The sequence below is a fragment of the Delphinapterus leucas genome, chromosome 8, assembly GCF_059928025.1.
Source record: "Delphinapterus leucas isolate spDelLeu-1000000601 "Yukka" chromosome 8, BTC_Dleu_Yukka2, whole genome shotgun sequence".
In the NCBI taxonomy this organism is placed as follows: Eukaryota; Metazoa; Chordata; class Mammalia; order Artiodactyla; family Monodontidae; genus Delphinapterus; species Delphinapterus leucas.
In genome coordinates, this window is record NC_143136.1 from 94,996,127 (window position 1) to 95,020,370 (window position 24,244).

General features: G+C 44.5%; 1 protein-coding gene across 2 annotated transcripts in view; it reads right to left on the minus strand.

The window, feature by feature from the left end:
• Window positions 1-23,912, minus strand: part of MGAT5 (alpha-1,6-mannosylglycoprotein 6-beta-N-acetylglucosaminyltransferase) — a 119,097-nt gene extending 95,185 nt beyond the window's left edge. For both annotated transcript variants that reach the window (XR_016394178.1, XM_089916885.1), the window contains exons 1-2: window positions 22,068-23,912; window positions 6,396-6,529 (exon numbers count right to left, since the gene is read on the minus strand). Coding sequence is in view for 1 of the 2 variants with exons in the window: in XM_089916885.1 (XP_089773011.1) it covers window positions 6,396-6,529; window positions 22,068-22,197 (264 nt within the window). In the remaining variant the exon portion in view is untranslated. The remainder of the gene's footprint in view (window positions 1-6,395; window positions 6,530-22,067) is intronic.
• Window positions 23,913-24,244: the final 332 nt, after the last annotated feature.

The following is a 24,244-nucleotide window of genomic DNA, read 5'->3' on the forward strand; positions in this document are numbered from 1 at the left end:
TATCTGTTTGGAAATTTCATTGTTTAATAATTGAAATGTGATAATAAAACTATATTACAAGTAAAAATAAATCATCCTTTTCCCTGTTCTGGGGCCTGTGGGCATGGGACTACATGTCATTTTAGGGGAAGCTTTAAAACCACAATCTTTCATAAAGAACAGACTTGTATAAATCAACTGTAGTTCGGTAAAATTTTAAAAAAAAAAGACTTGTGGTTGCCAAGGGGGAAGAAGGGTGGGGGAGGGGTGGACTGGGAGTTTGGGATTAGCGGATACAAACTACTATACATAGAATGGATAAACAACAAGGTCCTACTGTATAGCACAAGGAACTGGGATCTATATTCAATATCCTGTGATGAACCATAATAGAAAAGATTATGAAGAAGAATGTATGTATATGTATAACTGAATCACTTTGCTGTACAGTAGAAACTAACACAACATTGTAAATCAACAATACTTAATAAAAAAAAGTAAATAAAAAAAAAAACAACACACAGTCTCTGTCATCTAGGTAAAAAGGAGTTTTCTAAATTCAGGTGAGACTAGCTGACTTTGTTTGCTGCCAGGGCAGGCTAGGACTGGGGCAAGCCAGGACCCTGGGGTCTGGGGCCAGGAACACTTGGAAGTGCTCAGATCAGGCGTATTTCCTCCGCAGAACTGGTTGCGAGGCTGTTGCTGAGTTCCTCATCTGTGTGGTGAGCACCCGGGAGCAATGTTTTACCTGTTATACCAGTATTTGTCCAGGGCTCCTGCTGTGCACCTAAGTCACACATGCAGACTTTGCTTCCTGGCTTCTGAATCCTGCTCTAAGCATGGACTCACCGATGGGGGTGGGCGTGAGGGGCGCAGAACAGCTCCTCCAGCAAGTGGCAGCAGGGAGGCAAGTTTCCAAGAGGGGTGGTGGCCAGAGCCTTGACCCTGGTTCTGGATTTGTCATGCCGTGGGCTGCAGAACCTCGGCCAAGTCCCTCCATCTCCTTGAGTCGGTTTCTCCTCTAGAAAGCAGCATGGTGAAGGAGGTAACAGCTGCCCGTGCTTCCTCGGAAGGAATCATCATGCACCTCCCTAAATGATGGTTGTGAAAGGCCCAGAGAAGCGTAAACACCGCACTAATAAGGCCCTCTTTTACTATCAACGCGTTAGCTATCGAATAAGCAGTAGCGTTTGCTCACTGCCTACTACTAAGAGGTGCGAGGCCCAGGGCTGGGGCCTCTGTCTTTATAGTAACAGATTTTAGTAAAATCACACTTCATTTTCCATGGATTGCTTATCCATCGGCCTGAATTATACAGAACATAACCAAGAACCCCCAAAACAAGCTAAAAAGACCCCTGATGAGATCCAACAGGGACTGTTGGCCAAATGTGTCCTCCCAGAGAGATTTGGTTTACATGGGACATGATGTAATTCAGGGGTCAGCAAATTTTTCCTATAGAGGGCCAGATAATAAATATTTTAAGCTTTGATGGTCATACAGTGTCTATCACAACTGTACGACTCTGACACTTTAGTGCAAAAGCAGCCATAGGTGATGGACAGGTGTGGCTATGTCCCAATAAAACTTTATTTACAAAGACATTTTTCACTCAGGGGCCAGAGTTTCAAAACTGGAATCTGAATATCTGGGCGCAGGCTTGTATTTGCCAGTTCCCTACAGGCTCTACCCTGCACATCCCCAATCTGGCATCCCCATCAATTCTCACTATGTTTCCAATCTGACCCCAATAATGATATTAATAATAGCAGCAAACATTTATTTAGACTTACTCAGTGCCAGGCCATTTTCTAAGCACTTTACACATATTATTGCATTTAATCACTACAGAAACCCTACTGCCATCATCCCCAGGAAAAATGAGGCCAAGTGAAGTTAAGCAATTTGCCCAAGATCAGGCAGGGGTGGCAAGAGGCAGGATTTGAACCCACATCTGTGTTCTTGACCACTACACCCTACTGCCCAGTAGGCACCAACTGTACAAACCAGGACGGCAGATGACCAGGAAGACACCGGGCCTCCCACCTCCTCTCAGAGTCCACTACTCACCACAGGTTTGCCCCACTCGAAGGGGCCAGGCACCAGAGACTAGCAGTAGCAATGTTTGCAAATGTACAGAAATGTGCTTAGTGGGAAGTGAGACTCGGGGGGTGACTGGAATCAGGCGCTATGAGGAGTAAAAAGTGACATAAGAGCCGGCAGCCTGACAGGAGGAGCAGGAAGGCCAAAGTAAAGAGGAAAAAGGGATTATTTATTCGCTGATTGGCCAGCTACTCAGGGCCAAGCACTCTCCACAATCCCAAACATCCCAAGGCCTTGTGCTTTGATCAGCATCACCTGTGCATCACCTGGGTGCTTTCAAGAAATGCGGGATCTCAGCCCCGCCCCAGAAGGTCTAAATCAGAGCGGCTTCTAACAAGATCCCAGGTGATTCCTATGCACTATGAAGGCTGAGAAGCCCCGCTCTACATGGTACTTGTTACTGCTCCCATTTCCCAGGTCAGGCATCTAAGGCTCAAAGTGGTTAATTACTTCTCACACTGGTGAATTGCAGGCTAAGGAAGGAACCCCAGTTTGTGGTTCAGCAGCTATGCTTATTCCCTGGAGGGGCTCAAAGCAAGGCCTTCAGAACAGTTACTTTAGCGGCAGGTGTGTATCAAGAAGTAATAAGAACATCATGGTGGGTCCATAAGTATGTAAAATGCTGACCCACCATCAACAGAAGCGTCAGTTGTGCTCAGGATACTTTTTTTTAAAGAAACATGGAAATAAAGAATACAGTTAAAGCAAGATTTCAATTACTTATAATTTCTACAATTTTCAAAATCCCTTATTTTTACAAAATTGCCTAATTTTTCACTCCCTGATGACTTAAGGTAACAGGATGTTGAAGGACTTTGAATCTGGCCACACTGGACAGACCTCTCTCCTTCTAGGCACATGTGTTAGCTGATACCAATGACCAGACTGCAGCAGGGTAGATAGGGAGAGCCTAGAACTGTGGGCTATCGGGCTAAGAAAGAGATTTGTACTTGGAATCAGGCTGTATGCCGTCCCATTTGATGCTAAGCGTCTTGGGTAATGATGCTTCCTAAGTAGGCATCTTTGGGTTCTGGAATCAGACAGTAAGGTCCCCTCTTTCCCAGCCACCTCCCTACTATGTATTATAACATGAGGACAAGACCACAGGGTACCTCAGCCATGAACTGGGGACCAGCGCGGGGAGTTGAAGAGTTAGCCCACTCCTCCTTAGCCTGTATATTTAACAGACTGTATTTCTTGATAGGCATTTGGAAGGCAGGGAAGACATATTTTAGAAGATACCCTTCATATGACTATAAGGGACAGAAACGACTCAGGATATTAGAAGGGAACAGAGTATGATAGACATGTATGATCTGGAAAAAGAAAGCTTCCAGAAACTCCAGCAACTACTCTCTCTCTCTCTCCAGGCTGCATGGGTGGTTTCTGTCTGTCTGCCTTCCTACGTGGCCCCTGCAAAGCACCCCACATTTCTCACGGTGGTACCTCTCCTCCCTATGGTTCTGCTGCACCATCCTCTCAACAACAGCCTCTCCCTTTCCAAATCAGTCCTGCTTCCTCATCACTGGACTCCTGGAAGGCTTTTGGGTCTCATCACACCTCTGGACACATCCTTTTGACTTCTGCACCCACAGCTCACTGCCCTTCTACTTTCCAATGTCAAGTGAAGAATCCCATTGATCTAGCTTGGCTTTCTGAGCCAGAATCACGGTAGCCAACCACCAATGTCCTGCTGCCTTGGGTCAGAGGACAACCCGCTGGGCCAATCGGCGAAAGGTGGAGGGGTCATGGGGTGGCATTCCCCAATCACGTGCCTCGGCAGGTGGGGAGGAAGTGGCGGAGGAGTGATAGCATAGCAGCTATCTTCAGAATTTCAGTGAGTCCTAGAACCTGAGGGTGAGGGAGGACCGCCCAAATCATCTGGTCCAAAGCTGTGCCAGCCCACATGCACCCGCTGCAATCCCAAACCTCCCAGGACTGACAGTACTGCTCCCCTTCCCAAGGACGTCTGGTTGGATGGGAGGAGAGAATGGGGCGAAAGGTTGGAAAAAAAATACACCAACCTTCCTGCCAGCTAAAGTCAGTGTTGAACGTGACTGATTTCTATGCACTAGGTACTACGGGATGAGGAAGTTTTGAAGAAAATAACTAAACTCTCATATACTGTGCTGTGTTCCAAAGTCTGAGATGATGTCCTGAATTGACGTGAAAACTTTACAGTACTTTTCATCTTTTGGGGTCTTTCGCATCAAAGAATGCTGGGTAATAAAAATGTATTAAAATGGAAACAACACCCCAGATTTTTGGTATTCAAACAAATTCTAATGTAAACTCACCACTTACTCAGTCTTTGGTAATACTTGAGTGATGCACAGGATGGGGAAGGTCAGGTCACTTGTGGGGTTTTGGAGGGATTTCCAACCCTAAACCACTCGGGCCAACACGGTTAATACTTTTGGGATTCTGACTGGCATCAAGAAAATCATCCTTTTACTGGCAGTATTACTTTGTCCAAAAGAAGGTGGCCAAAAAGCCTTCAGAACGAATTTATTGTTTTATTTTTCTAGGGAAACTGAAAAGGTTGCCAGAAGCACCTAGGAAGAAGCTGCACTTGGGTCACAAACAGAAGTGTATAATTTCAAGGTCAAGTCCACGTGGACATGCAAACTAGTGTTTTTGAACAGGTACAGGAGGAAGAAGGGAGTTACAATTTTTTTTTTTTAAGAGCCCCAGTCTTCCTAAAACCAGTGCCATGATCCATTCTCTTTACAACGGAGCTGAGAACGAGGACATCCAATGTGCCCTTTGCAACCCAAGTTCACCTGAATGTCAGCTGAAAAATGCTGTTCACACAGGGCTGATTTTGACACAAAGGAAGCAAAGATATCAATTCATGGGAACATCTGAAATAACCACTTATAATCTCAACTGATTTTATTCTACTTGAGAAGAGAAAATATGGAATAATATATTAGGAAATAAATCTTATTAACCAGCCCTAGTTTCTCAGGCTTGGCACTACTGATATTCTCTGCAAGATAATTCTCTGCTGTGGGGCTGGCCTGTGCACTGTTAGATGTTTAGCAGCATCCCTGACCTCTACCCAGTAGATGCCAGGGTCCCTAACCTCGATCATGACAGCCAGAATTGTCCCTAGACACTGCCAGATGTCCCCTGGGGGGTAAAACTGTCCCCAGTGGAGAACCACTGTACTGAGACAGGATTCTAGCTCTTTACAGCAAAGACGGTTATCTGGAAATAAATCAGCTTCCTCGAAAATAAATCAGTTTCCCTGCAAATAGGCTGATGTGTTGCCCCTTCCACATAGTTAGCATTTTAGAACTGCAAAGGGGGTGGCAATGTTTTCCCTTTTCTGAACACGGGGTCAGCAAACCAAGAACAGGGAATCCTTCACCTGCACATCATGTGTGCTCTCTCAGTGATCAGATTTCTAACTTCCTAAGTAAGGGAGACAGGGTAACAGGAGAGCACAGTTCCTGAGCATTCCAGAAAGTGATTAACTTTTATGTTTAGGAAGAGGCACGTTTTCGAAGTCCTGGAGACTGTTCCATCTTGTACAAATACGTCCTCCGAAATACTGCAAAATTTGCATACTAAGGCGGACTTTCCTTGTAAAATGACTTGCATGCCATGTAAACAGGTCAGGCCCCAATCCGGTTCCTCTTCTCTCATACCTTCCCCAGATGGGGCCTGGAAATAAATAACCCAGGAGGACCAAGGGGCCCTCCAGGGCCCAGCAGTCCAGTGTTCTTGGAAAACCTGGCTCAGCCTGTGACCAAGAATGTTGTTTCAACCAAGAGGTCCCCATGTAAACTGCCTGTGGTCAACCCAGGCAGGCATCTCCCTTTCCCACGTAGTGGAGTACTGACCACAGTACTGACCACAGACAAGAGGATGCAAGGGCCACTGCCCTCCCCAGGCAAAGGGAGCTGCCTCCCTTTACAAATCATTTCACAGCGGGCAGAGGAAATGAGTCACTTGGCAAAGGGTCTCCTTGTGCAATGCTTTGCTCCAGAAAGGTATCCAGCCCCTGTGAGGCCCCGGCTTCTGGAAGCAAGCAGAGGATGGGAAAGGAGCCGGAATGCATCACTTCCAAAATGCAAAGAGTGAGGGGCACTGCTGTGCAGCCACCGTACAGGTGAGCGGGTACATACAGCCTTTATTAGACGCCCAGACGCCGATCAGCCCAAATCCCTGCATGTTCTTTTTTACTTCTAAGCAGACCCTGTCAAGCCGTGGGCACTTGGCTTGATTACTCCCTGGATCAAAGTTAAATTAAATTACGCAACAAGCTTCTTTTCAGAGCAAGAGGCACGCACAGACTGACTCACCTTCCAGAAGCTATCCACTTTGCCGTACACAAGGGACTGGTTCTGCCTCTTGATTTCGTTAATGTGGTGGATATCGCTGGAGTTCAGGTGCTGCTCGACCACGAACCCCAGGAAGCTGTTGTCTGGGGTGTGAGCTGGTGTGGAAAGGATGGGACAGGGCAGTTAGGATTCAATCAGCAAGAAGGAACACCAACGATTACAAATGTCATGTAAGCTGTCTCAAACATATTTAAAGGTTTTCACTTCACCCTGTTCTCTTACCTGGGAGGAGCGAGGGGTGGCCTGCTCCCACCCAGCCCCAGCTCAACCTTCACGGAGAACAATCCTCTCCAGGATGGATTAGCCCAAGCCCAACCCTGCTTTTTTCAGTGGAAAGTCCATCTGTTTAAAATCCATTCAGCTGGGTTCTCCCCTCCTTCCTGTTTCCTCAGCCCAAGGCTACTATCTCCCTCGTCCAGGTTTTACCAACTAGTGGCCAGAAATCTGTAGGGAGCAGGGCTGAATCCATGGTCCTCAATAGGTTCAGTGGACCCTGCTGCTCTCATCTACTCCAGCTGTGTGTTCACCAGCCAGTAGGGCACAAGGGGATTTGGGGGGCAAAACCAAGCAACATCACCCCAACCCTGCACCTCCTCCAAGAATCACTCACTAATGACAGATGTAATTCTGGGGCTGTGTACTGAACGGATGGATGGGACGAAGACAGAATAAAAGGTGAAGCTCAAGGGGAGGGGAACCCCCCCCAAAAGCCAACCACCCTAAGGAACCGTGTCTAGTCTCCAGGGTACACGACTCTGGAAGAGAAGAGGCATTTTCCTTTGGATCGCTCCTTGTTTGAGTTCTAAACTTCTCTATTTTAACAGTCGACCAAGGGAGAAAGCAAGCCCATACCCTTCTCAAACATTTGTCTCTTGTGCCTATAATTTTAAAAAGGAATTTCACCAGAAAGCCACAATCAGAAAATGAGTCTCTCTCGAGGAAACACAGACCCTCCTCTCCTATCCAGTCATCTGACCAGAGAAATCTGCTTTGCAGGAGATGACCAAGCCTGCAGAGGCCTCACAATATGAAATGAAGCAACTGCTCGGCTTGACTCTGACCTTAATAGAACGACTAAAAATAACTTAAGTGGAGAGAGACTGGATATTCAGTAAAGTCCGCACAGTGCTGCCCGTGCCCTGTTCATTCACCGGTGGGTGGTCGACAATGGACAACCGGAGGAAGCTTGTTCCTGTGTCTTGTTTTGGTTTTCGGAGGACTCTCCCAGGTGGGAAGCAGGGACAGAAGCCCTTAAAGATGCTCTAGGGATCTGAAGGCCCGGGCCCCACTCATGCACCCGCAGGAAGATGAACCAGGAAGCCGGGTGGAGAGCCGTGAGCTGTGGACGTGAAGGAGATGCCTAAATACTCGTGATCACCATCCCGTCTCCCAGGCTGCTGCCTAATGGGGGTGACAGATGAGGAGATAATAGGGTTGTGTCTGCAGAGTCGTGTGTGGTCTGGCCAATCTGTTATTGCGTTTCGGAGTTTTTGAACAAGTGCCCAGAGGCAATGGCTATGGCTGCAGTTGGCTGGAAAGTAAATTACTGAATAAGTTCTACTGCCAACAAGAGGCAATGGTTTGCTTTCATTTCCTCCTTTCGGAGGAGATGGCAGGAAGGGGGTTTGAAGGGGTCTGGGGGAGGGGAAGAGAGTCTGCATGCATCTGAAATGTCGATAAGGCAGCTCAAGAAATCTCTTTTTAAAACTTATGGTTCGTCATAGAAATTCTGAAATAGAATCAGACACTTTAAACGCTGAAATCGTGGTTTTATCTTCAGAAAATTTATGTGGTGACTAAAGCTCCATGCTTTAGATACTCATTTCTGCAGTTCAGTTATCTAGTCTCTAGGTGGGCCTGTCTTAAAAAAGGAAATAATCTAGTATCTAAAACACTTAACAGGTTGGAAAAATACATCATATACTAAGGTATGTTCAAAAATAAAATGATCATCAAGACCCAAAAAAGAAAAAAAAAAACCTCATATCTGTTTATATTTTTGTGTCAAAGGTTCCCCACAGCTTGAACAATGAGAGCGAGAGGCAGTAAATAATCTACTCAAAAAACTTGTGGGGTGGGACTTCCCTGGTGGTCCAGTGGCTAAGACTCTGCACTCCCAATGCAGGGGGCCTGGGTTCGATCCCTGGTGAGGGAAACAGATTCCGCATGCTGCAACTAAGACGCTGCGTGGAAGGAGGGAAGGAAGGAGGGAGGGAAGGAGGGAAGGAGGGAAGGAGGGAAGGAGGGAGGGAGGGAAGGAGGGAAGGAGGGAGGGAGGGAAAGAGGGAGAGAGAGAGGGAGAGAGGGAGAGAGAGAGGAGAGAGGGAGGGAGGGAGGGAGAGAGGGAGGGAGAGAGGGAGGGAGGCAGGGAGGGAGGGAGGGAGGCAGGGAGGGAGGGAGGGGGGGGGGGGAGGCAGGGAGGGAGGGAGGCAGGGAGGGAGGGAGGGAGGCAGGGAGGCAGGGAGGGAGGGAGGGGAGGGAGGGAGAGAGGGAGAGAGAGAGAGAGGGAGGGACGGAGGCAGGGAGGGAGGGAGGGAGGGAGGGAGGGAGGGAGGGAGGGAGGGAGGGAGGGAGGGAGAGAGAGAGGGAGGAGGAGGCAGGGAGGGAAGAGGAGGGAGGGAGGCAGGGAGGAGGGAGGCAGGGAGGCAGGGAGGCAGGGAGGGGGGAGGGAGGGAGGGAGGGAGGGATAAATAAAAAACTTGTGGGGAATGGTGAGGTTTTACCATTTTATGAGTATCATTTGGTACTAAATTGACTATTTGGACACTGTATGAGGAATAAATTACACATACAAGCTCTCCTCTAAGTTTTCATCTACACACCTTATTTCAACTCCTCTCTCTCGTCTGCAGTATTAAACTTGGGGATCGACAACCTGCAGGACCAGTTTAAGAAGCTCAGGTGCGACTTAAGTTAAAAATAGAGGTAGCACCTAGAAACGCACTGCCACGTTTCAAGAGCAGCAGGCAGACCAGCCATGTCTCTTCCCAGGCCACACAGGACCACAGGACCCTGACTGTCTATAACATGAGGGGATGCTCAGTTGAGACTCGTCCAGCAGGTGATTCGCAAGTACCCACAGAGCAGGTGTGTATTGCTTCCAAGGAGCCGGCCAGCAGCTGGGTGCCTTCCTGGTGTCATCCCCATCACGAGCCCTGGTCTGAACACAAGTCTTCCTAAAGTTGCTTATAATAAACCAAAAGCCGAAAGTACAGGCTGATGGATCTGAAAGGACCTTTCTGTGGAGATCTACCCTCAGGCCAAGCTTTGTCTTTTGCTTTGCCTACAGATGGGAACACAGACTTCAGCTGTGGGAACGGTATTCAAAGGGAAGGTATTTACATTTCAAGGTAAATCAAAGAAATCCCATCATAAATGAGACACAGGAAATCTTGTACTTTTGGAAATCACTCCAACCCAGGCGGTAAACAAATGTGATTTTTTTTTAAATAACTGACAATCTGAGTGCCTTATAGTGACCATTTCATTATATCTTCGTGACAACCTTATAAAATGTTTGTACAGATGAGAAAAGAGAGAGTTACTTAAACTACCCAAGTTGACACGCCAGGAAATGGCAATGTTGGGATTCAGAGCCAGACCAGCTGTTTCCAGAGCCCAAGCTCCTTAAAACACTTTAATATACAGCTTCAGAGTCCAGATATTTTATTTTCTGGACTCTGTGAACCGGAGTGGTTAACATGCTTTGGAGGAGAATAATATCGTAAGGTAAACCAAAATACACATAAAAGACTACTTTAAAAATATATACATATATATATATATATATATATATATAGAGAGAGAGAGAGAGAGAGAGAGAGAGAGAGAAAGAGAGGGAGGGAGAGGGAGGGGGTGGGGGGAGGGGGGGAGACTTTCCTCAGCTTGAGCTACTTATATGTATGTGGAAGCAAGCTGATTTTTTCTACGTGGTACAAACTGCAAGGGATTTCCTCAACATTAGTAATGATCTTTAAAGAATTTTAGGACATTTTCTTCTTATTAAGAAAAGCATTATTTTAAGTACTTGGAAAGCACCTATTCACAAATGATTACAAACCAAATCAGGTTGGTGAGTTTCCTGAGCGGACTCCTGCAATGACTTCTTTGAAGAATTACTGTTAGTTTAGATGGAATAGTTCATTCAGTGACAAACGTTTTAGAGCACTCTTTCTATGAACCACATTTATATGCTAGGTATTGAGGAACTACAACATAAAGATGAGTTTCTACCTTCATGGAGCTTACCAACTACTTAGTAAGTTAGGTATACACTATATCTACCAAGCAATTATAATGTCCTCGTTTGAAATGTAATTCACAACTTTTATTAAGTCAAACTGAACCTTCTTTCAACAGCATAAATTCTCCTAGGTCTGATTTTTCAACCAGTCAGTTCTAAACATCTCTTAAGAAGTACAAAATTCCTTCTAGCAGATGTCTGCCAGCCCTGCAGTGTTGGGGACCCCCATGCCACCTAGTCACCAAGGGCCAGCTGGGCTCCCTCTGCAGCCTCACAGCCATCCAATTCACCAAGTCCAGGGGATGTCAGCTTCTCAGAAGCCATCTCCTCCTCCTCTCCTGTTCACCTTTTCTAGTTCTGACCTCACCAAATCTTGTCAAAACTTCAATAGATAAGTTTTTCTTTAAATAGAAACGGTTTTCCTGGTTATAATAGAAACACATCCTCAGTGTATAACTTTTTTTCAGACGATAAAGACAGTATAAGGAAAGAATGATGTCACCCATCATTTTACCACCTAGAAATAACCACTATTAGGCTCCTTTTTTCTAGACTCATGGATCCTTTTTAATCCTCAAACCAAAGTTGGGTCTTACAAAATTGGATCTTTTGTGAATTTCTTTTTTCTCTGACAGCAAGTGCTACAGGTATCTTTCTGGGGTAATAACCATACTCATCACTGCTTGTTTCAGCAGCACAATGCCTCAGCGCCTAGACTGAGGATGGAATTGCCCATGGTTCCGTTCTGCCAGCATCACTTAGTGGAACCAACTGCGCTTCCCACACCAGCCATGCAATTCTGTTCCATTCGGGTGGCTTGAACTGGTGCCAGTCTTGACCCCTTACCTCCCCCACTCCCCATGCCTCCAAGGATGGGCACATGATCCACAGGACTGGACTCGACCAAGGCTCACTTGAAAGATGGGTTTACCATCCAAGTCCCGCCTATCACATTGCTCCATGATGAGCGCACTGCTTTTGGAGTCAACATCTTGCTGCTACGGTTACTAAGCTGGCAGGGTAGACGTCTAGAGAGCTGCAAATGTTATCTCCGTGCCCATGTGAGGAGAGCCTGCCTGAGAATGATGCTAATCCAGAGACATGCAAAGCCGAGATAGGGAGAGGGTAAAGAGATCCTCCAAGCCCTGAATCCAGCTCTGCCTTAAGCCGGTTTTAACAATTCCCAGTGACAAGAGCCAACAAACCCTTGTGACCAAGCCAGTTCGACTGAAATCCTGTCTAATACACCCTACCACTTTAGGATGTTTCCAATTCTTGGCTATCTAAATCAACGACTATCGAATATCACTGCACCCGCATAAACTCTGCAGTGGATTTCCGAGTAGTCTCCACACCTCCAGCCTTGCCCCTTCGTCCCGTTCTCACTGCCTCCTAACTCCAATCCATCCTTTGTGTTGCCTGACAAGGTATTCTTTGAAACAAATATGTGACTATGGCAGTTTCCTGCGGAAAAGCTTCACTTCCCTCACGGGGAAGCAGCACCCAAGTACACCTGTCATTCCAGGTCGCCCTTCCACAGATATCTCTTCTTCATGACCTACCCGGGGTTTTTAATGCCATGTTTTTCCATCTTATCTCATGCTGGCATGTGTCTGGCATGTCTATCACTTCCTCCTGCCTTTAAGTCTCAGCTCTCATCGCCTCCTAGTTGAAGGGTTCCCTGACTCCCTAAGACTGAGGTGAGTACCCTTCTTCTGCTCTCTTAGACCACGAAGAGTTAGAGTCCTTATCACACATCACTGTCTCCACTTATGCTCCTTGAGGACTGAGCCATGTTTTATGTGCCTCCGACTTCCAGGAGCCCAGAGCATAGTAGGAACGGAGGAAATATCTTTTGAATGAACGACTGATTAAGTCAATGATGAACGCTTCATTACCTGGTGTGACTGACTATGTAGGCAGAGCTCTATTGCTAGGCAGCAGAGGTCACGCCTGAATTACTTCCAGCATCGTGTTCTTTGCACACAAGCTCCCAAACCAAAGCCCATTCTTCTCAGGAGTCATCATTAGCTAAGGAAGCTCACCACTCTACCCTAGAACCTAGCTCAAGGCCTAGTATAGTACAGATGTCCAATAAATATTAAATAGATAAATGAACATATCTTTTTATCTAGGTCCCAAAGTAGATTTGGGAAGAAGGGAAACAAATCAGTGATCTAGGCTTTTAAAATTCTAACATCACAGGTTTCTCAGTATCATCATTCATTCCACATTCGGCACATTTACTGAGCGCTTACTATGAGCCAGGCAACAACTTAGGAGTTAAGGATATACCAGTGAACAAGATAAGCATGGATGAAGCTCCCCTCATGGAGCTTATATTCAGCCAGGGAGGAAGACAGTAAACAATTAAATAAAATAATTTAGTTTTGTACATAAAAAAAAATAAATAAACACAATTTGGTGACCAATATTGAACTCTCGTTAATGATGTCATGCTGAAACATCTAAGGGTTAAGTGTTCTTTTATGCATAAAAGGAAAAAAAAATTGGATTGACGGATGGAGAGAAGATAGACATATAGATGGATAGGTCACAGAATAAAGCAAACTGTTAACTGTGGAGTCTAGGCTTTGGGTTTCTATTTTACATTTCTTTCCATTTTTGTATATTTCAAAAATTTCATAACAAAACAGGGAAGAATACTGGCTGCTGTCACTCATGGCACTCACAATTTTGATGCTGACTCTGGTGATGATGAAACCTACATGACAGAAAAAAACTCTACTGGAAAATAGCTACATCACACAAGTAGCCATCTGATTTTAAAACGTGCACATAGTGATGCTTTGCTTCAAATTTCATCAAACTTGATTTTGTTTCCCAAATGGTAGTGATGCTAGGCTCTTTGAGAGACAGGAGGCTGGGATACAGGCTAGGGAAACTATTATGTACAGTTGAGTTGAAAAGATGAGCATCTGAATTGTTGACAGAAGGCACACCAGAGTAAATTTTTCAAGTGTCAAAAAGCAATTTAGGAGGGAATGGACCCCTTAGAAGAACATTTCTCCTGGAGGCTTAGTCTCAGACTGAAGGAATTACAAGGCTGATCCTGTTACTCACTGGTCAGCACAGATGTAAAAGGCAAGAGCCCTCCCGGTCCAAATGAAAGGCCAAAAACGCTGTTTGAATCAAAAATAGCTCCTTTGCTTGTCAGGCCCTGAAAATAAAGTCGTACACGGAAGCCATGGATCCTCAGCTGAAGCCAACATGTTTGTCACTTGCATGAAAGGGAACTGGCTTGTTTCTAGAATTCCTGTTTCGTCAGGCAAAATTTTTGGTCTACAAGCCACTATTCCCATCTGATCATGCAAATAAACATGGATGCAAACCCCAAGTCCTTGGAGAAACTCAAAGAGTTAGAATGTCAATGACAACGACCACCAGTATGATTTGAACAACTCTTGAAAACCCAACCATGTGAATCATTTCTGTGGGAAGACAAGGGAGAGTAACATGAGTTCACTGGCTTCAAGAAGCTTCTGTACTCTTTAGATTTTTGTTAATTGAAGTATAGTTAATTTATAATGTTGTGTTAATTTCTGCTGTACAGCCAAGTGATTCAGTTTATACACACGTGCACGCACACACACACACTTTTTTTTTTTTTTTTTTTTGCGGTACACAGGCCTCTCACTGTTGTGGCCTCTCCCGTTGCGGAGCACAGGCTCTGGACGCACAGGCTCAGCGGCCATGGCTCACGGGCTGAGCCGCTCCGCAGCATGTGGGATCCTCCCAGACCAAGGCACGAGCCCGTGTCCCCTGCATCGGCAGGTGGACTCCCAACCACTGCGCCACCAAGGAAGCCCCCCATTTTTTTTTAATATTCTTTTCCATTATGGTTTATCACAGGATATTAAATATAGTTCCCTGTGCTACAGTGTAATCTTAGATTTGTACATTCCTTACCCTTCCCTACATTGTTGCATGGACTAAAAATAGAACAGGCATTATCGTTCAATTTAATTTAATTCAATTGATAAGTATTTTCTGAATGCCTACTATGTGCCAGATATTCTGCAAGGTATTGGAGTCTCAGCAATGAACAACACAGACAAAACTCCTACTAATACTATCCTCAGATTCCAGCAGAGAAAAAAAGAAAATAAACAAAAGTCCGTGAAGCATAAATGCTAAGTGATGATACAGTTATAGAGGAAAAGAAAGCAGGGAAGCGGTATAAGAAGTTGGGGGAGAAAGGAGTTGCATTTAAAAAAGGTAGGGGTGTCAGGGTTAGTCTCACTGAAGTGATATTTGAGTTAAAGACCTGAAGGAGGGGATATGGAAGTCTAAGGGAACAATGTCCTGGAGGATGGAACAACCAACGCAAAGGTCCTCGGGTAGGAGTGTGCCTGGCCCATCCAAACAACAGTAAGGAGGCTAGAGAGTAGTGAGCAACAGGACACGTAGTAAGAGATGAGGCCGGGGTGGCGGGTAGCGGGGCCAGACCACTCCAGGCCTTGAGGCAACTGGGGTGACTCATCTTCCCCTACAGTGAGAGGCTACGTCATTGTGGGCACGGGAGTGTCATGATGTTACTTACATTTTCATTAACTCCATTCTGTGGTTGGGTCTACTTTGTTCTTTATTCTTTTCTTTTTTTGTTGGTACGCGGGCCTCTCACTGCTGTGGCCTCTCCCGTTGTGGAGCACAGGCTCCGGACGCACAGGCTCAGTGGCGATGGCTCACGGGCCCAGCTGCTCCGCGGCACGTGGGATCTTCCCGGACCGGGGCACGAACCCGTGTCCCCTGCATCGGCAGGCAGACTCTCAACCACTGTGCCACCAGGGAAGCCCCTGTTCTTTCTTCTTAATTCAACCAATATTTATCACCAGTGATGTTACAACTTAAGGGACTGAGGACTCAGCAGTGATGATGCTCATGGAGATTGCAAAGTGGCATCTGGGCAGGCACACAGGTGTGGGGTGGGGGAGGGGAAAGGAGCAGAAGCCCTAGGCTCAGGGAGGGAAGGCTTTCTGGAGGACAGGACACCTCCCTGGAGGGTGAGCAGGGGGCACGGGGGGAGCGAGGGACACAGTTTCCAGACAAAGGAACAGCACATGCAATGGCCTGGCTGTCAGAGAGAACTTGGCACCCTGGGAGACCTAAAAGCCTACCCAGGAGAAAGCGCCACATCAGAGGCCAGATGGTATAACAAATGCAAAGGGGTTGGAGGTGAAACAGGGAGGCTCTAATGCCTCCAGAATCCCCAATCTGTTCCTCACTCATCTCTATCACAGCTCCCAAATTTCTACATGTATCGAGAAACGCTGAGCATCTCCCAGCCCGGATTATAATTACACAATATGAGCCACCCAGAAGGCAAATTCTTAAAAGGACTAAAAAAATTACTTAAGTAAAAATAAACCAGTACAAACAGACTTTGCTTCGAAAATAGGACATGTTCTATTACAGTGATATGAACAGCGAGGTTGCTAAAAAGACTAATAAGCGCTACGGAAACTTTTCAACGACAGGAGGTAAATGTAAGTCTGAGATGCAGCTTGCCTGAAACTAGGAATGGGGAATCTGGTAATCTCTGCTATTGCTACTTTCAGCCACAGTCTTCAGGGCAAGAGAGGAAAAAAGTCAATTAGATGAAGATGTTTTCCCACGACTGATGAAGTTGTGAAAGAGCGTGTCAGGCAGATAATTAGAACTATTCAAATACGGGATAATTCAAGGTGCAAGACACCAACTTCAGGGGTTTATTTTCTCTTGTACATGGTACAGGCAGATGTCTTCTCTATTTGATTTTTCTGTGTGGGCAGATTCCTTTCATTCCTTTACTGGGGTATGATGCACCTTGTTTGGGACTGAGAAAAATAAGAGAATACCTTATTTTTTCTAAACTCCTGAAAGCAGTACGCACAGCAGATAAAAGGCTGTTGATGGAAATAATGCCTAAATATAGGGTCAAGTTCCTGGCAAGCCCAGAAAAAGCAACAATTAATTCTCAACAAGAACTAGCAAAAGTACCCCAAATAAATACAAAGTCCACTTGATAGACTATATAAAACAGCCTTGGAAACAATGGTTTTAAAAGTTGAACCTTGAAAATATTTTTTGATATAGTAAACGGAAAAAAAGCAGATATAAAATTTTAGTATGTGTGTTGTAACTCTGCAAAAATATATACCCCTGAAAAAGATAATAATGCTTACATTAGGATATGGGGGACTTTTTCCTTGGGGAGGCTTTCCTTGCTTTTATAATAGGGTTATTATTATTTTTTTAAATTTGATTGGAAAGATGGAAGTCATTTAAATAGAGACTTCAAGAGAAAAATAAAATTTTGCCAAAAGGGTGATATGAAGGCGGCAAAGGTGGTGAGGAATCACGGTGGCACCTTCAGAGACCAGCAGACTGTCTAGTGAGGTTGGGGAGGCCAGGGGAGGGCCGTGGTAGGGGAGAGAAGGCAGGGGGCCCGAGAGCTATGCTATGGACTTTGGAACTGACCCCACGGGCAAAGGGAAAGCACTGTGGTTTTTGAGGAGGAATAGCTTGGTCCATGCTGAGCTTTGCAGAGCTGGCTCTGGGGCAGGAGATGGGTCTCAGTGCCCAGCTCAGAAGCGACACTAGAGTATTGACAAAAGGGAAGAGGAACAAGAAGCCTGCCCTGACGGAGAAGAACTGCACTTCTCAGCTCAGCTTCCCGGAAAAAAAGCGATCTTTGATCGCTCAAAGAGCTAGTTAAATGTCCTTACTGTTGTCTGACCACTCGGTTGGTCCCTATAGAAGCTGCTTGGCAAGGTGCTGGGAACAGCCTATGCTGACACACAAAAATGCCCAAATGCAAACAGAATACACAGAGAGGCTAGTTCTAGTGAAATTCTGAGATTTGGGGCAAAACAGTGAAGAAAAAAAAAAGCCAGGCTTTTCAGCTTGTAGAAATTCTACCAACTTAGTGAGGAAATGAGTTAGAGGAGAAATACAAGCAGCCTTAAAGTGAGAAGTGCTCTCTGAATATTCAAGAGCATCGACCTGGTCAGGAGCATCCGTCTCACTTCCCTACCCCTAAACATGCTTCAGGAACAGTGTGGGTGCGTTCTTCTCTTTCCTTATCCTCCTGCTGGGCCCTTTCTAGACAGCCTTCTCTACCCTCTCCCTGTACTGCACACCTGCCAGAACACTGGTAATCCCATAATAAGACAGCCGGACTTGACGACGACCTGATTCTACAAGTACAACACTACTTCTGTGGTCTCCAAACTTTCCCTTGTGCATCCCATCAAGAGAAAACAATCCAGGTACACCCACAGTGTATGTGCACATTATACATCAATTATGTAATGATTACTATCAGCCCGTCTATTAAGCACTAGTAAATCTGTTTCATTTTTTAAAAATTGACAAGACATAGGTACACTTTTGACACTTTCATCTTCTACGCAAAGGAATGGTCTTCCCCTTCAGGCCGTGAGAATAGTCACACTTACTGGAAGGAAGATTCTGTGGCAACGACCGAGTTAGACTGGACCCGGACTTAGCCACGAGGAAATTTTCCATCACCCTGTTACGTGATGGATTTTGACACCACTGATGGTCCCCACCTTGCTCTGCTGTCTCATTAGGAGTTGTAAAATGCTGATTTTCTAATTTTTCATTCCTTTTGCATTTATTAGCTGTGATTTCCCCATAATTAACAACGTTCTCTCATCACCTATTTGATTATCTTCAAATACAATTTGTCCTAGAAAGGCACGATCAAAGCTGGATTCTTTCCATCTATTTTTCAGAGTAATGAAGTCAGTGTCTTAGCAACTCGCAAAGGCGATCGATTGATTTTCTGGGTTTTTCTTGCTTGGACTATCATTCTGGATTCATGGATTATTTTCCATTGGTTTGATTCAAATCCACTGCAGTCATTATTTTTTTTGATGCTCAAACTACCCCAGCTTTGGCTCCTGTGTCCCTCTGACTCCACCCCAGGGGTCCTTCTTAGCTTCCTTGCTTCCACGTGACAGATGTCCCATCTTTAACAGTTCCTGCCCTAGACCTGGAATCACCTATTTATCTTAGAAAGAGGATCCTTTAGTGGGAAAGGTACTTAGGAAATCCCAATCTGAGTGTTAAGGATACTCTCACTGCCACTGGATTGTCTTTACTTTTGATCCTTTTCAAAGTACAGAGTTAGGAAACATTTCCTTTTCAGAGAGAAAATATAAGTTCATAGTGATATTTCCTATTCAAGCTGAGTATTATACAATCTTTACTTAAATTCTTTATACACTCCCCTCTTCCTATATACCGCAAACTGTAGTTCCTACAGTATAACTGTAATAGTTTCAAATAACAATATAAGTATTCCCCACTACGACTGTATGGTCCAAAGACTGTGCTTAAAATCACTTGAAATAATTATTTTATCTGTGTGAGAGATTAGTACCAACCTGATACAGGTTTCTTTTTTCATTTTTTGATCTCTTTTCAATCTTTAGTGAATTCTTTTTTCTTTTTAAATTATGTAAAACATTTCTATGGTTCCAAAGTCAAAATAAAGTACGTTAAGAGACATCTAGCACAGGGAACTATATTCAATATCCTGTAATAAACCATATGGGAAAGAATATAAAAAAGAATGTATCTGTAGGTATAACTGAATCACTTTGCTGTACAGCAGGAATTAACACAACATTGTAAATCAACTATACTTCAATTAAAAAAAGGAGACATTTATTTCCTATCCCTGTCCCTGCAAACCCTCCTCCAGTGGTAATCGTTTTTATTAGCTTGCTATTCTTCCATTGTTTCTTTTGAAAACACAAGCACATTCATACATGTACACACACTTCCCTCCCACCATACCCTTCTTATATAGAAGGGAGTGACTCCACATACCTTCCTGAACTTCGGTTTTTACCACTTAATATATCCTAGACATCTCCCTCCAGAGACTGGAGTCTTCCCTCGGCCCTTTTGCACAGTTACACATGACTTCACTCTATCAATAGACCATATTATTCACTCAGTCCCCTATTAGGAACCTCTGGGTTATTGCCAGTCTTCTCCTAGTACAAATAGTGCCACAATAAATGGCCTTGTACACACTGTACACATACCATGTCTGACCTTTGCTCACTTATCTTTGGGATGGATTCCTAGATATGACCTTGTCAAAGGAAGGATGCCTAGGAAGCTATGCTAGACAGTGACAAATCCCCTTGCACAGGGAAGTGCCAGCCAGGCTGCATTCCCACTGCCTTCCCTAAGTCTCACCATAGGAAGAGCTGCGTCAGCAAACTTTCAGACTTTTGCCAATCTGATATGCGGGACATGGGATCTTGGTGCAGTTTTAAAATGCATTTCTCTTATCATGAACGAGGTTAACATGTTTTCATATATTGGGGGCAATACATTTCTTTTTTCTCCGAACTGCTTTTGCCCATTTCCTACTGGATTGTGGAATGTTTTCTTCTCAATTTTTAGAAGCTCTTTATACATTAGCGATATTAATCCCCTGTAACACAATTTGCTATGGTGCTATTTTTTTGTGTTGCTGATTTTGCCATACAGGTTTCTTTTTTTTTTTTAGGCAGACAAATGTATCAGTTTTGCCCCCGCCCCACCCCCCTCCCCCGATTCCTGCTGAATTCTGAGTCAGTTAAGAAACTATCCCTTTCCCAGGTTAACAAGAATTAATCTATCTTTCCATCTTTAGTTATATTGTAAGCAATGAATTGATTTCAATTCAATCAACCAACACTGCTGAAATCCTCCATTCATGGAGAATGAAAATAAGTTCTTTTGGACTCTGAATTCCAACATTCTAAAAGAGAACTTCTTTCTGGAAAAGCCTTCTATTTCTACGCCCCAGATATAGGGAAATACCATCCCACGGAGGGCATAGATATACCGTGTCATTTAAGTAGTGTTGGTCATTTTGGACACAACTAACATTTTATGTATGTGAAGTAACACACAAGCCACTTCTTAGGTTATTTTGTGTCACCTCATCGCAGCCCCTCAAAGTTACACAGCAGTGTCGATCCAAAGGTAACTCTAGCCATGTCTCACCATGCTGCCAGCCACCTGTCACCCACCATGCCCTATATTAGTTTGTCCCCTGAACTGTGCCCCCGTGACAGGCTATGATAGGATGACAGAGCTCCAGGAGCGGCAATAATAATGTCTACGATGCATACAGAACGCTCTCAAACACCGCTCTGAGCTAAAATGAACATTTAAACATGAGTCGATTTTTAAAATCACTTCCCCATCTGCCACAGACCTTCTTAATTCATCCTTCCTTCTCATACTTCACACCCAAGGACTAGTCCAATGTGTCCGCTGCTGCACTTAGTGAATCCGACGAAAGGTCACTTTCAGGTGGCTGCACGTGAGGGGGAAGGCTCAGTACATGGGGAAAAGGCACGGCAGAGGGCCTTGGGTTTTAAAGAAGGAAACAGATTCGCAGCTCAGATCCTAATTCTAGGATGGAAATCTCTGGATTAAAATTATTCCGCTAATTTGGGAAAATGGAAATCTGCACTCTGAGTGTCCAAATGGACGCTGTTTAACTCGGGGGAACTTTCATTTCCACAACAGGAATTCACCTCAACAAGGGGAATCACCAAGGTCTATGGACTTAAACAATAAATTCATTTTTGTCATGAATACTACAGGATCTGGTATTTGGCTTCACAGTCCTCAGCTAATTATAAATGAAATGAAGCTACAGGCAGGTAGACTGATGGCAGCAACAAGAAATGGTGAATGTGGGAAAGGAACACAGAAAATTGCTGAAAGGCTACAGTTGGGGCCAGCGGGTTCATCAACTTTTAGCCTGTCCACTACATCACTTTACAAAATAATCACTGCTCGTGGCAACATGGACACCACGTGAGCAAGACAGGGTGAGATTTCATCCTAGGCTCAAAGTTTAAGAAGCCAGTAAGGTATGCAACAGTTTTAAATCGTTCTATTTTGAAAAGACTGACTTTTTTTTCTTTACAAAGGTTGATGCTTAAATAATGAAGATTTAATTACTTGGAAAATGTATGCACATGGAAGACCTCATTCCTCTTGAATCATCAAGTGGACCCTAAACAGTGTCTGTGTCGCATGAAGCATGTTTACTGCCCGCCGAAGTCCATCCAAAGTCCTTTCCCAGATGGTTTCCAGTGACACCTCATATTGAATATTTTTCTCCAGAACATTTCTAAGGTTTTTTACAAAATGTTCACATAGCCTTTCAATTCCGATTTTAAAAACAATCCAGTTATTCCCAAGAAAAAAGGTTCCACAGCACCCATTTCTACAGCTAAGGGCTCCGGGAATCACAGCTGAAAACACATGGTGGCCTCATTTCTTTTCCCATTTGTCTTTGGCGGCATTCTGGAAAGTAGAGGTGAGACACAACTACTCACGGAACATGGTGTAAAACTGCTGCGGGTTCAGGTTCCACTTGCCCCAGGGGGTCTTGTGGCCTTTCAACTGGGCATAGTTGGCATGGTTGAACTCTGGTTCGGTGCCGAATGAGTCCAGGACACGCAGCATGCACCTGAAAGATAAAAGACGCCATGGGTAAAACTACAACCTTGACCCCAAAGTCAAAGAAACAAAAGCTCTACCCCCTCAGGGACCACCAAAGATGGACAAATCCTTTAAACTGAATGCCACTGGGCAGGAATTGAGAGGTTTTATACTAGCATGTCTACCAAACATCCCCACACGTGGCTTCTGAGCCAGAGCCATCACAAAGCTCATAAAATCTGCTCTAGATGAGTTGACTAATCACAGAAGATGCTCCAATACCAGTGAAATAAAAAGCTCCCAACAGCTGGAACTGCAGACCGCCATGGTCACTGCTGTACCCCTAGCCTGGGCTGACCATACAGTGGTACCTAATGGACAACTGTGGAAGAAATAAAGAACTACCATTTTTAGAGGTTACTATGTCCCTCCAAATTCATATGCTGAAATCCTAAGGAGGTGGTATTAGTAAATGGGCCTTTGGGAGGTGATACGGTCATGAGGGTGGAGCCCTCATAAATAGGAATAGTGTTTTTCTAAAAGAAATTCCACAGAACTCCCTAGCGCCTTCCACCGTATGAAGATACAATGAGAAGTCTGCGACCTCACCTGACCATGCTGCCACCCTGATCTCAGACTTTCAGCCTCCCAAAATGTAAGCAATACATATCTGCTATTTATAAGCCCCCCAGGCTGTGATGATTTTGTACAGCAGCCTGGGCAGACTGAGACGGAGGTCTTATTCTGCTTAGAGCACATGGCATGTCCTGTCTCCTTCAACAACTATTCAAGATTTTCATCAACTAACTACAGTACATGATTTTAGGTAAAGCTTAGAATCTCACTTAATAGGCAGTGGTGATTTTTATGTATTTGATAGTAAGAGGGCATTATTGTTTTCTCCCAGAGCTCAAAAAGAAGTGAAACTGAAAATGTTTTGTTTGGCTATTCCACAAAAGCCTTAGCACAGCATCAATCAAACCTGGTCTATCGCCTGTTTTTGTATGGCCTTCTAGCTAAGAATGTTCTTTACATTTTTAAATGGTTAGAAAAAAAAAGGGAGAATATTTTGTGATGTGAAAATTATACGGAATTCAACTTTCAGTGTTCAAAAATAAAGTTTTATTTGAACTAGCCAAACCTATTTGTTTCTGTACGTCTGTGACTGATTTCACACAGTAGCAGTAGACTTGGTAGCTGCAACAGAGACCACATGGTCAAGCAAAGCCTAAAATATTTACTATCTGGCTCTTTACAGAAAAAGCCTCCTGACCACTGTTTTGGAGTGCATAAAGAATGACCAATCGGAAGAAAGGAATCAATACTAAAACAGAATTTATTGATTTTGGTTACATTTATTTCATCACTGATTCTCAAAACACTGATGTAAATTTAACTCATGACTGGCCAATGAAAAAGCACTATTTTCTGCTGTTATGTATCAGTAATAATTCTGAATGGCTCTTACTGGACCAATAAGCATAAAAGTAAATGAAGATAGAGCCCACATTTTAGAATCAGATGACGGCAATGACTTTTAAGCATCTGATTCACTTTCTTTCTTCCTTTCCCCACTAGGAGGAAGTCCATCTTCCAATTATTTTTACATCAATGCATATTGCAGAAAAAAAGAATGCAAACGCCAGATAGGATTTTCCAGGAAGAGCAACAGTAAACTGTCATTTTAGTGTGATGATTTTCACATCAGAGCTCAGCACTATTTGTCTAGACAAGGAAGAAAAGAAAGAGGGGAGGCAAGGTGGAAGGAGCGCGGGCCAGGACCACAAAGTTAAATACAAACCAACCCCAGAAACAGTGTCCTTCTTCTGGATTCCCATGTGGCTCTCAAGGAACATTCGATCCTCACAGTGACTAGATATATATGTATAAATAACTGAATTGCTTTGCTGTACACCTGAAACTAACACAACACTGCAAAACAACTATACTTCAATTAAAAAAAAAAAGAAAGAAAACAGCTGGGATGATGGTGACAACGCTGCCAAGGTCACTACGGGAGAGGGGCGGGCGGAGGGGCTGGAGGGACTCACACTGACAACTGGGGGTGGGG